General features: G+C 49.1%; 2 protein-coding genes across 3 annotated transcripts in view; one reads left to right on the forward strand and one right to left on the reverse strand.

Annotated features, from left to right (window-relative positions):
* Positions 1-12,614, forward strand: part of ARHGEF18 (Rho/Rac guanine nucleotide exchange factor 18) — a 290,711-nt gene that overhangs the window by 38,645 nt on the left and 239,452 nt on the right. Inside the window, exon 2 of one of the 2 annotated variants that reach the window (XM_086946962.1) lies at positions 1,601-1,731. In XM_086946962.1, the coding sequence (XP_086803088.1) occupies positions 1,601-1,731 (131 nt within the window). Of the gene's footprint in view, positions 1-1,600; positions 1,732-12,306; positions 12,373-12,614 lie in introns of those variants that run through there. The other variant, XM_086946969.1, reaches the window with a different exon arrangement.
* LOC147673184 (fizzy-related protein homolog) lies at positions 8,218-9,840 on the reverse strand. The gene is made up of 3 exons (XM_086946972.1): positions 9,707-9,840; positions 9,092-9,219; positions 8,218-8,574 (listed from the first exon to the last, which is right to left on the reverse strand). The coding sequence occupies exons 1-3, from the start codon at positions 9,723-9,725 to the stop codon at positions 8,446-8,448; spliced, it is 276 nt and encodes a 91-aa protein (XP_086803098.1). The 5' UTR covers positions 9,726-9,840; the 3' UTR covers positions 8,218-8,445.

Consider the following 12,614-nt stretch of genomic DNA (forward strand, 5'->3'; position numbering starts at 1 on the left):
GACTAACTAAACAACCCAAGAAGTGCGATGCCTTGAATGCATGATAGATACTCCACTACTGGGCTAAGCGAATAAGCACAGGTCCAATTTGCAGGTAAAGTCGACGTTTCGACCCAAAACACTAGAAGAGGGTGATTGGTACCTTACGACGGGTCTTCATCAGGACCATAGGAGGAGCAACCACACTAGAACACTGTCTGGTCGACAGTGGATATTATGTGATGGGAACACCGCGGGCATCTCACATCCAGACGTGAGATGCTTGTGGTGTTTCATTTCGCCGGCCAGTTGGACCAATTGTTGTACATTCTTGTAGGATGGTGGCATCACGGTTTGACGCACAGTCCACCAGGTCGAGGCACTCTCTGATCCTATTGGCTGCTAGTGTGCCATCTCCTGTGAGTTGGCAGTGTCTACGCCGCGGCGTGGAATCTAGGAAATGTATTTTACTATGCATTGTAACATCTATAGCTGAGAGCAGTGCTTTAAATGGAAATAGAAAAGTGCGGGTACTTGCTACCCTAAAGTGCCTGCTTGCTACTGAGAAGTGCCAATACTGTCCCATTAAAAGTATTGTGGAAGTGCCCCCTTCAGGATGCTCATGTAATTACAGGGGAAATCTTCAATAATAGACCCATCCCTTGGCTGTACCAACAGGCCTGCTTGTGGCTCCATTGAATGCTGTGTGGCATGGCGATAGGGTTGATACCATACAATAGTGTTTACCCCGTTTACTGCTGTCAAGTTAGCACTGGTCCCCCCTTGAGCTCCACCCCCTAAACCTTTTGAGGACAACAACACAGCGACAAGCTACAAACACAGGAACAAAAATGTCATTGACTGATGACCAGCGCTGAGAGATCCCTGTATTTGGTGGAATAAGTCCACTTTAAAGTGAAACTTCAGATATATAATTGTGCTCTTCCGAGAGCTTCAGCCTGAGGTGTTTGGAAAATGGACGAGAATGAATCTCCCTCTGAGAGGACAGTTTGTATATATTCTGAATTCAGGAAGGAGTTGTTGTTTTCTGTATTGACCACAGAACATCATGATTAGAGATTTAATCCTGGCTTCCTCTCTTTAGTAACTTTGCAATCTTGGGTACAGCTGTTGCATCCCCCTTCTCTACTTAAAAGCAGGCCAGATGTCTGCACTGACCACTATGCACAAATCTGAATTTTAAGTTCCATTTGGTGACGGATCTAATGTAGGAGGAGTTACGCGGAATAATGTATTTTGGATTTAGGGTTAACTGGTGTTTTTTGTGGGCCATAAATGCACTGTCATGTTTCTTAGGACCTCCTGGGTGCTAAGGCGGGGCTTCCTGTGGTCCAATTTGAGTCTATATACAGAGTGCATATGTAGGTATGTGGAAGTTTTGCATCCGCAGTCTATGTAGCAGACGGAAAGGGCCTGACCCATAAGACTAGTGCTTCTAAAAGAATGGTAGGTCTGGTGGGAGAGTTGTACCTTGTAACGGAAGACCCTATCGTATCAGTGTTATCCCACTTTCTCTCCCCCATTGAACTTAGGTCTTGATTTTAACCTGCTCTGTGGTCTTGGTAAACCTGTTTAACCCATGTGAACCCCTGTTTTGCAGGTTCGGATTGCAAGCCCTGCTCGCGCCAGTTTGCCAGTATCCCGGATACGACCTGCGTTGAGCATGACCCCATCTCTCCATCACTGATCACCGAAGATGAGGTCTTCTTTGCCTCCCTGGCCGAGGAAAAGGCAAGTGATCCCAACCCTGTTACCCCATCCAAGAATGTCTCCAGGAACCTGCTCTTGAGTAAGATGGCTGCGGCCTACCCAGACCATAGGCGCATGGATGGTGTTGGGATAAACTTATGGCATCTTATGAAACTGATTTCAGAGAGTTGGAAAAAGTACAAATGTAATGAAAGAAAGAGAGGTTAGAGTTACAATGATGGACGCGGTCAGCTAGGCTTCTATTCTTTAGAAATGTTGAAGCTTAATAGGGATTTAAAAGGTGAAAATAAATCAATAAAAGCTGAATGCAAGAGACATGAGTATCAAACTGTTCCTAGAAGATGTAGTCCCCCAATACGCCTACTAAGACAGTTTATGAAAAGGGTTTGACTGTGATCCATTTTTTCCATCTCAGATAGTTACACTATGGAATAAAGTCGCTTGAGAGGTGCCATCGATGTGGTTCATTGCCGCTGTTCGATGGTTCCGTGTGGCGTTGCGTTGATGAGCGCTACGTTTGTCCTAGAAAAAGTAGTGCGTTCCCTGCGGCTTTTATTAATTGGAAGGATGGAAAGGAGGAGCTACAAAAAATTGATGGTGAGTAAGTACACCCCATGGATGCTTAGCCAATCTCCTGCTGGTAGAGACACTTGCGTCTCCACCATTGGCCATCCCAAGGGGTGGTGGCTTCTCCGTCACCAGGGTAGCTGGAACCGGTGCCCAGGGCAGGATGGTTGGTGGTCCACTACCAAGTTTGGCTGACTTAGGGTTTCCATGGAAATGTTTTCAGACTTTCATTAAAAGAGAAGCGTGGTGTCCCTAAACATGTTGGGCACTTTGGGTAAAATGCCTGCCATCATGGCGGGCTCGGGTACTTATGGTAAGCTGTTGACTGTTGTTGCGGATGCTGCGTTAACACAGCCTGAGGATTGGACATCCAACAGAAAAAGCTACATCGGGCTTTGAGTCCTTTTGTGGTAATGTAGGTCCAAATTTACTAAAAAGTCACGCAACCCAGAACTGGAACATGCTGCACTGCATCACAGGGAGGGAGCAGGAATGCACCATATTTACAAAGATATGATACGTTTCTGCAGTTTCCCTGCACTGGCGCACGGTGTGCTGCCTAGCACCAGTGCAAGCGCCATGGAGCAGGGGTGCCTGCGTTACGAGCAGGGTTGTTTTTGTGAGAGAAAGGGCACCTTCCTGCATAAAAACAATTTGTACAGGGATATTCCTCTTTCTTCGTGTGCTGCAGAAAGCAGCACACATGGAAAGAGGAAGTAATGACGCCTGGGTCTGAAGAAGCCCAATTTTGCCACAATCCCAGGTTTACTGACCTTAATAAATCTGTGATTGAGTCAACATCCATGGGTGGATACGTGGAAACACCCAAACTTCACCCATGGAATGCCTCCTTCACGCAGAGTAACACATGTCGTTACTCTGGATTTACTAAACCACACAGAGCAGCTTTGCGTGTCTTGTTAAATCCAAAGTAAGGGTTTGCGTTGATTTGCGTTGCCTTGCATGACGCAAGGACAACGCAAGCCCTTAGTAAACCTGGTTCGCATAGTTTAGCGGGACGGGAGAATCGCTGTAAACCGCCCCACCAAACTCGTGGCTACTCTGCCTCCTTTAGAGTTGGTTCATCATTGAATATCTGAAGTTGCAGCGTTTGTCAGCAAGTGGCGGCCTGTCTCACCACTGGGCGTTTTTCCCTAAGTATGTTTTCCATGTTTGAGTCCAACTTGTGTAGCATGCCGAACACGGGCTGGAAAAGCAAACAATGCCCCCAGATGCAGGAAGAAAACTCCCTGTGCGCCAGGGCTACTGCAATTTTGTTTTTCAAAAACAAAGGCTCAACTTAGGGGTTTCTTTTTGAAAGAGATTTTTAATGCGGAATGTTCCACACCAACATGGCGGCCCTTTGGGCGTTCTTTGCCGAAATTACTTCTGCCTTATGGTCATGTGCACTTTTGCCAAGAGATCCCCAAAAGGGGGAGAGGGGACACTCAGTACAGTGGGGGGTTCTGCATTGGAGGAGGTGGGGTAGGTTAGGGTCTCGGCTCACCCAGTGGCTGGGGCACCATCCATCAAATTTTAAATGCATCCATTGGTGGAGGCAGCCTCTTCGAGAGCACCACCATACCTTGTTGAACAATAGTGTTGTTTTCAAACCAGTAAACACCTCCTTTCTTTCAACATTTTTTTGAATTCAAGTCATTTTTATTAAGAGAAAATACTAGTAAAAGAAATACATATATGTATGGACACAGGTAGATGATTTAAAATTAGTAAAATAAAAGGAGAGAATGAAAACAATGGAAACAATCGAAACTATAAAAATGGACCCGACCTAAATAATACATACAAATAAATTGTTATTGCGTACATGAAGGAGCACCCAAACACTTAATGCCTACACCCAATATTCACATAATGATCATATACAGTGAGCATATCAGTAGACGGGAGTAGCTATTACAACTGATCAAGTGATCAAGCATTGTGTTTACATTCGGTACAGGAATAGTTGTTGATACTTATTTGTTTCTTTTGCTCATGGGATAGAATTGCCGTTAGGTAGAGTCCCTTCAGCTGGCGGCAATAGAGTTTCAATACAACATGGTGCTCAGGGAAAAAGTCTGAAACCTCCTCATTGTATTTTTTGCACTTTTCTTTTTTATAATTAACCTGAAATAGGGCAGGGTCCTTGGCATATTAAATGGTCCCAATGTAACTACGATTCAGAAAAGGGGGTGATGATGAACAGAGTGTCTGAATTAAGCAGACCGCTCTTACCCAGTCCAAAGATCAGGGCTTGATCCATCACCGTTATTTATCCCACTGCACCATCCCAGCTCAGAACCTGGCTATATGCAAATCAGTCTGTCCCTGGCCCAGTGCATCATGGGAACAGGGCAGACTAAACTACCAAGCCAATTCTTCACCAGAAAGGAGACAAGCTACCGGGGACCGGTTTCTGGCATTTCAGCCGTCTTCGGCCCGGCTTGCTTGAACCCTGATGGTGCAGGAAATGCCACAAACCGGTCCCCGGAAGCTTGTTTCCTTCCCAGTATAAGAATTGGCTTGGTAGTTTGGTCTGCCCTGTTCCCATGATGCACTGGGCCAGGGACAGACTAATTTGCATGTAGCCAGGTTCTGAGCTGGGATGGTGCAGTGAGCTAAAAAATGGTGATGTATCAAGCCCTGATCTTTGGACTGGGTAGGAGTGTTCTGCTTAATTCAGATACTCTGTCCATCACCACCCCCTTTTCTGAATCCCAATGTAACCACAGCACTACCATACAAAGTGATCTTTGCACACGGCGAGGGAGCCTTTCGTGGTGCTTTGGGCGGGGGGTTATGCAATATCTTACAGCCCTTGCAGCACAGGGAGGCACACCCTTCAAGGGGGACTCCATTAAACCCAACATCTATGAATATCAGTGAGACATGCAAGTATAAATGGCCTTCACAGTATTTTCTGTGTGTGGGGACGGGGTGGGCTTCTTGTTTGTTACCCGACTGCCTTTGGATTCCCATCGACCTCCTGCTGGTACCTTCTGGCATGCACGTAAGCTTTCCAATGCAACCTCCAGTGTGGCGTGCACTCTGTCAGTGCTTAATTTGAGCCTGTGGTTTCCCGCATTTAGTTGGCAACACCTACACTTATGACGGTCTGCCGTACGGTGGCGCTGTTTGTCTAAGTTAGCGATTTAGAGATGAGCACAGCAAAAGTTTATTAATTCGTTATATATTAAAAATTAGTAATGCCTGCCGCCCCAGCCATTTTTATAGCATTGGGTGGCTTGCAATAGTCTGACTTGTCACACTTGTAGGAGTGTGATGTTTGCCATTTGTGTTGGTGCTGTCATTGGCAGCGCTGCCAGGGGCAATGGGCGGTGCAGGCTGCGCTGGTCTCCTCACTATGGCCCTCCCTGGCACTTATTATTATGTTTGTGTGTGCAAATTAAGCACTGCCCTGTGCCCTGTGCCTCACAATCAGTCGGTTCCTGTCTCACCTCTGCAGGTCACTTCTCACTCCCTCTGCTGCTGTCTCACCCCCTCTGAGCTCTCAGTCTCTTCCCCCTTCTTTGTTTCTTCCAGTCCCTTATCCCTTCCCCCATTCCCCCACTTCCTTCTCCATCATTGCTTTATTGTATGTCCTCATGACATCTGCGAAATGACGTCACCGACACCCTGTTGGTTGCCGGGCTCAAATTCTGTTGGCTGGCAGCCCTAGTTCGAGCTGCCAGTCTCCCCTGTGACGTCGCCACAGCATTATGACATCATTGACATGTCGTCACACAGACCCTGTTGGTTACCAGGCCTAGATTCGTTTGCCTGGCAGGCTGGCAGCCCTAGTCTGTTGCCTGGCAGCCCTAGTCTATTGCCAGTTCTCCCCTGTGACGTCGCCACCGCATTATGACATCATTGACCCGTCATAAAGACTCTGTTGGTTAGCAGGCTTAGATCCTGTTGGCTGGCAGGCTTAGTCTGTTGCCAGTTCTCCCCTGTGACTTCCCATTAACATTATGACATCATTGAAATGACGTCTGGCAGACCCTGTTGGTTACTGGGCTCAGATCCTGTTGGCTGGCAGCCCTAGTCTGTTGCCAGTTTCCCCCTGTGACGTCCCATTAACATTATGACATCATTGAAATGACGTCTGGCAGACCCTGTTGGTTACTGGGCTCAGATCCTGTTGGCTGGCAGCCCTAGTCTGTTGCCAGTTTCCCCCTGTGACGTCCCATTAACATTATGACATCATTGAAATGACGTCTGGCAGACCCTGTTGGTTACTGGGCTCAGGTCCTGTTGGCTGGCAGCCCTAGTCAGTTGCCAGTTTCCCCCTGTGACGTCCCATTAACATTATGACATCATTGAAATGACGTCTGGCAGACCCTGTTGGTTACTGGGCTCAGATCCTGTTGGCTGGCAGCCCTAGTCTGTTGCCAGTTTCCCCCTTTGACGTCCCATTAACATTATGACATCATTGAAATGACGTCTGGCAGACCCTGTTGGTTACTGGGCTCAGATCCTGTTGGCTGGCAGCCCTAGTCTGTTGCCAGTTTCCCCCTGTGACGTCCCATTAACATTATGACATCATTGAAATGACGTCTGGCAGACCCTGTTGGTTACTGGGCTCAGATCCTGTTGGCTGGCAGCCCTAGTCTGTTGCCAGTTTCCCCCTGTGACGTCCCATTAACATTATGACATCATTGAAATGACGTCTGGCAGACCCTGTTGGTTACTGGGCTCAGGTCCTGTTGGCTGGCAGCCCTAGTCTGTTGCCAGTTTCCCCCTGTGACGTCTCATTTACATTATGACATCATTGAAATGACGTCTGGCAGACCCTGTTGGTTACTGGGCTCAGATCCTGTTGGCTGGCAGCCCTAGTCTGTTGCCAGTTTCCCCCTGTGACGTCCCATTAACATTATGACATCATTGAAGTGACGTCTGGCAGACCCTGTTGGTTACTGGGCTCAGATCCTGTTGGCTGGCAGCCCTAGTCTGTTGCCAGTTTCCCCCTGTGACGTCCCATTAACATTATGACATCATTGAAATGACGTCTGGCAGACCCTGTTGGTTACTGGGCTCAGATCCTGTTGGCTGGCAGCCTTCGCTAAGGACAGCTTGGACACCATTTTGAAGAGAGAGTCGGTTCTTCTGAAAAGGGCTTATGACCCGTCGCGTTGGCGATGGCCTCTTCCTGGGTCACTGGGATAACAAGCATTTACAATGCAATGGTTTCGCCTTTGTTAAAGTTAGAGCGATTGGCATTGCTCTTGACATTATTTTTATTTATGTTTTTTTTTTAACATAAATAAATGGCATTGTCATTTACAATGCCACTAGCTTTATCTCTTGCAAATGACACACACCAACACCCACAGAGAGCCCCCCCAACACACACAAACCCCCACACACACACACACACCCACACAGAGCCCCCCCACACACAGCCACACAAAGCCCCCCACACAGAGCCCCCCCACACACACACCCACACAGAGCCCCCCACACACTGCGAGCCCCACCCCACACACTGTGGGCTCGCTGCGAGCCCCCCCGCAGGCAACAGAGGCACGAAAACAGGGTCACAAGCAAGCAACAGGGTCACAAGCAAGCAACAGGGTCCCAAGCAAGCAACAGGGTCACAAGCAGGCAACAGAGGCACGAAAACAATCTTGAAGTTGCCTATACAAGTTGTATTTCCATGGATACCCAAGTCAGCTAAAAGTAGCACTAGGCAAGAAGTGAGACTCATCAAGTCAATGGGTAGGAACAAAGCTGGTTTAATCTTTTCAGACCTGTGATGTGACCCTTCAGTCTTTTCAACGAGTCAAACAGCCAGTAATAGTTTTCTTGGGAACATGGCCCTTATTAGTGGGCGTAAGATGCGATAAAGAGTATTAGAGGGTTTCCACTGATGCTGCTGCATCGCTGTCTGCTTCTAGTATTACACCAGTGTAAAAATATGTAATCTTTTTTTTGTTTAATTAATTTGTCACCCGATAAGGAAAGGGCTCTATTTTAACTTTGATGGACGCCACAAAGTGGTCATGGAAGGGGCGAAGGTGGTACATGGAGGGCACCATCATGCAGGGCATTTATTTCCCCCCTACAGGTCTGAAGAAACATTTGAATAATCAAGGCCTATACTATAGCATGGTTCTTACAACTGGTGGAGATGGAGCAGAGCTTCATTCGCTGCACATTTGCGCTTCATATAATGCACTCTTTATGCCACCCCGCCCGCGCCAGGACTGACCTTTTGTTGCTGATGGGCGACAAGGAGTATGGAGACACTTCGTTTCCGTCATCTGGGCTGGAGCGCTTTGAACTGAGGGAATACTGCAAGGAAGGAAAACGCAAGGTGAGAGCGGCTCGTGGGGCTGTGATCAGCAAGGAGCAACTCACATTTTATGGGATGGCTTATAGAAAACCGCAACGAGCAACAAAAAATTCCTCGTGTTTACGAATGAGAAATGGTAGTACAAGCCAGCAACCAACAAGCTTATAGGTGTAAGAATCCAGCTTATACATATACACGTTGTGTGTATTGAAATAGAGCATGTGATTGGAGTGAGGATACTGACTATTGTTTGTAAATGTATTAAAACTCGGCATACTCTCGGAAGGAGTCAAGCTATCCATGAGTCTAAACACTGAGCTGGTTGCACACAGACCCCTGCAGCAGGCACAGCAACCCACGGGGATACAAACAAATATGGTAGAACACACTAAGTGCTGCACAGAGACCAGGCCCGCCCACAGCACACCGCCCAGGCCTGGCTGTGACCTTCACAGAGGTCATCACCCCGTCCCAGCGGGTGTGTGAGGGGGGACAGCAGGGGGCGCTGTGGCTTACCGTGAAGAGGCTCCTCTTCTCGGGCGTGGAGGGCTGCAGCCGCCGGTCCTCGGTCTGCGGGTCCTGCACCTTCTCGATGCCCGCCCCCAGCAGCTCGTTCTTCAGCAGGGCAGAGTATGCCAGCCCATCTGCTCGGAAACAACAGGAGAGAGTCTGAGCATCTGCCTGGCCGAGGGCAGGAGGGGGAGGGGACAGGCTTCTTGCCCCCACTTGTCTACAGGTCACATCCATCACGCCCCACAAAGCCCCGCACAGATGGTGGGAACAAAACACATGCGAGGGGTGGGGGAGGGCACCTACCTTTGCCGTTGTCCGAGGTGGCATCCTTCGCTTAAATGGGAAGTGAACGCGATCACAGCGGGGAAAAGTTGAAATATGAGCACTTTGTAGGCACGAGCACTTCATTGTTCTACCAACAGAGCAGTTCTCACCTGCAGCCCTCATACCTCTCCCCCCCCCCCCCCCCGCACACGTGCTTATACACAGGGTATGCTTGGCAGTGCACACAGCCCAAGAGACAGCAATGACTTCGAAGGGGCACAAGCAGCGCGGCGCTGTCACAAGATCACACAGGCGCGCACAGGGGACGCGGGGACCGGAGGCGCCGTCTCTTACCTGCAGGGCGTCCGAGCATGCCGGCTTCTCCTCCGCCTTCAGGAAGACCTGCTGGCCCCGTCTGAAAAATTGAAGGACTGCGATGAGGATGTGGTTGAGAATGAGTACCATCGCTGCCGCTGCTGCCTGGTGCCCTCCCGTCTGCTCCCCGCACTCCCTGCGCCGTGGCAGGCAGCAGCAGGCACTCACTCACACAGGCACGCACACACACGCACACAGGCACACGGCGCTCCGCTCGCAGGTTTGTCTACATGTATAAACACACATTAATCTCTGAGCAGGGGTGGGATCCCAAAACTTCATGAACAATGTTTTCTCTCAAAATAATGTACAACATGCACTGTGAGAAAAGTCATCGACTCTGGGCACAGCAGTCAACAAATTAATAAATATCGCTCTTTTCCACAAACAAAGTCAAGGACTGAAAGCGTGAACCTAACACATCCATTTAATGGTAATAAAATAATGCCATTTCGCATCCAATTATAGAGAGCCGGCAATATTCAAGAGAATTGATGCTCCGTGGGGGAACAGGGGGACAGTGCAACGGAAATCCAATGCATATTCTGCTGACTGGGCCCGACTTCTCCATTTGCATCGGCGAGCCCAGAGAAATGAGGTAATTAGCCATCGCACTGTTTAGTTCTTGATCTATCCTTTAACCACGTTTGCTCTATCACGTCTAAATAGCTGGTAGACGGAGACCTGGAAGAGGCTAACCTGGCATTATACACCATCAAAAGCGAGGGGCCAGGTGGTATTTCTTTTCACTAAGCAGACACTGGGTCTAATTTTCCTCTCTACCGAGGCGACTTCACCCACTTTTCTCGAACAGACTCTGCATTCAGCTGACTGAAGAAATGCGCCTATTAAGAGTACAGCTTAGCACGGGTATTAAGGCCAGCAACAGCCAAGTCGTGTTAGGTAAGCTGCGGTGAGGAAGAAACACATCCAAAACACTACACATGGAGTAAACAACCTCCCTCTGTCCGGGATGATACCCCATTCACAAAGCTCATTGGGCATGGAACACAAGTTGCGCGGCCGTCGCCATTTTAACGGAGGGGGGCGCCTCGCACACTTCCAAGCAGTAAGATGGCGGCGGCCGCTTGTGGCGTCGTTTGTTTTTCCGGCGGCTGGTGCACGGTGCTCCTGCCGCTCGTTACCTGTATGCGTTCCGCGATGCCCTGTTCTGTACTCGGCGGGCCTGTGCAGCGCAGTCCCTGGCTCTCACAGGAACAGCAAGACTCAGTGTTGCGAAACCGGTTGCAGCTCTCGTTTCAGGAAAGTGGGTGCGGCCCCTGGCGCGGATAGCTGTAAATGGATGCGTGAGGCGGGCCACGAGGAAAAGTGTGAGCAGTCCGTGCTCGGAATCATTCCAATTACCTGCCGCTCCCGCTGGCAGCCTCCGCCCGGAGCCGGCCGGCTCTCGGGCGCTGCTACTTTTAACACCGCCGAGAGCCGCTAATTGCCGCCTTCCCGTTCGAGTGCCGGCAATGCCAGGACCAGACACGGGGGCGTTCCCGGCGTCCCGTGACGTCGGCAAAAGCCAAAGAATGTCGGGAACGCCCCCGTGTCTGGTCCGGCATTGACGGACAGGCCCCTCGTCCAATGGCAAGGCTCCGTTTACGGAGCCAGCCAATCAAGGACGAGGGCCGAACAAAAGCCACTCTACTCTTCTCAACAGGATTTCGCCTGCGCGGAAAAGCTGCGCAGAGCGCAGCTTCCGCTAGGCGAAACCTAAAAAGGAGGTGCGTCTCAGTGAGAATTTGAAGAATTCACATGGCTGGCTTTCTGGTGTAAATGCCTCAATAAACGGCTGTACGCAAGCCTAATGAACTATTTCACCTCTTGGCTTTTGGGCACTATCTTGATATATTCAGACCTCTGCTGCTTATAGCTGAGTACCAGATGGTCCCACAGGGCGCCAATCTGGACTTGTTAGTGGCCAGAAATGTCAAGAATATAGAGAGTTCAGATCAGTTTCCTGAAATGCAGGAGAACAGACTTGTTTAAAACCCCTAGGCTTTAAGAGGAACTGTTTTAGCACTGAGAAGAGAATGTGTTTGTCTGTGTGTTGCAGCAACTCAGGTCAAGTTTATACAACAATAAACACACAGAGAGGAGGGTGACTGCAACAGTTTCACCAGCTGGGATATCCGGGCCAGTGAAAAGCGAAACCAAAGAGCACACCAAGTGTTAGAGGCAGGCTGGCTTCACAATAGACCACCCTGCTTCCACCTTTAATCTCTGTCTCCAGCAAGCAATCACACTTACCTGGAAAAACAGTGATGAAAAGCGAAGATGCATTGGTGTGGAATGATTGGATAAACCCACTGTTAGTCACTGAGGATTCGAGTGACCTCCTAAAATTCCCATACGCTACTTTCTCAGTTACAAAAACCCCCCAGAATATAGGAAGCGTTAACAAAAGGGAACCACCCCAGTGTTTGTCTCTTTCGTTCTTTGAGCGTTTCTCGAAAACCCTAATTCTGAGTTGAAAACACGGGGTGTATTGCATACACTACGGAAAGGAGAAGTAGTGACGGATTAAGTGTTGTTCATTCATTTCATCTGAGTTGCTGGCCCTCACACATAACATGGCAGCGCGGCACTACCACGGGGCCACCGTCTGCACAGCCACCTGGGACAAGGCTCATCCAGCGGTGCGTACTCCTTGGATACTACGCCTCCGCGGAGGACACCAGGTGTCCGTCAGCGGTACTTGTGATTGTGGACAAGGTGCTCTTACGGTTCAAACATTGATTACTCCTGTTTTAGCGCCACCACCAGGGTCTAAATACCTTTGGTCTTTGGTCTTTCTTTCAAGGGTCTTAACTGTTTATTTATTTTTACATTGGCCAGTAGACGTTGCTTGAACAGGGTTACTGTTGCTAACTGTTTGTAA

The sequence above is a fragment of the Lissotriton vulgaris genome, chromosome 12 (assembly GCF_964263255.1).
Source record: "Lissotriton vulgaris chromosome 12, aLisVul1.2, whole genome shotgun sequence".
Classification (NCBI taxonomy): Eukaryota; Metazoa; Chordata; class Amphibia; order Caudata; family Salamandridae; genus Lissotriton; species Lissotriton vulgaris.

Excerpts from the sequence above, each read along its gene's own strand:
- LOC147673184 (XM_086946972.1), bottom strand. Across the intron at positions 8,575-9,091 it reads AGAAGAGGAGCCTCTTCACG|TATTCCCTCAGTTCAAAGCG; the intron begins GTAAGCCACAGC and ends CCTTCCTTGCAG.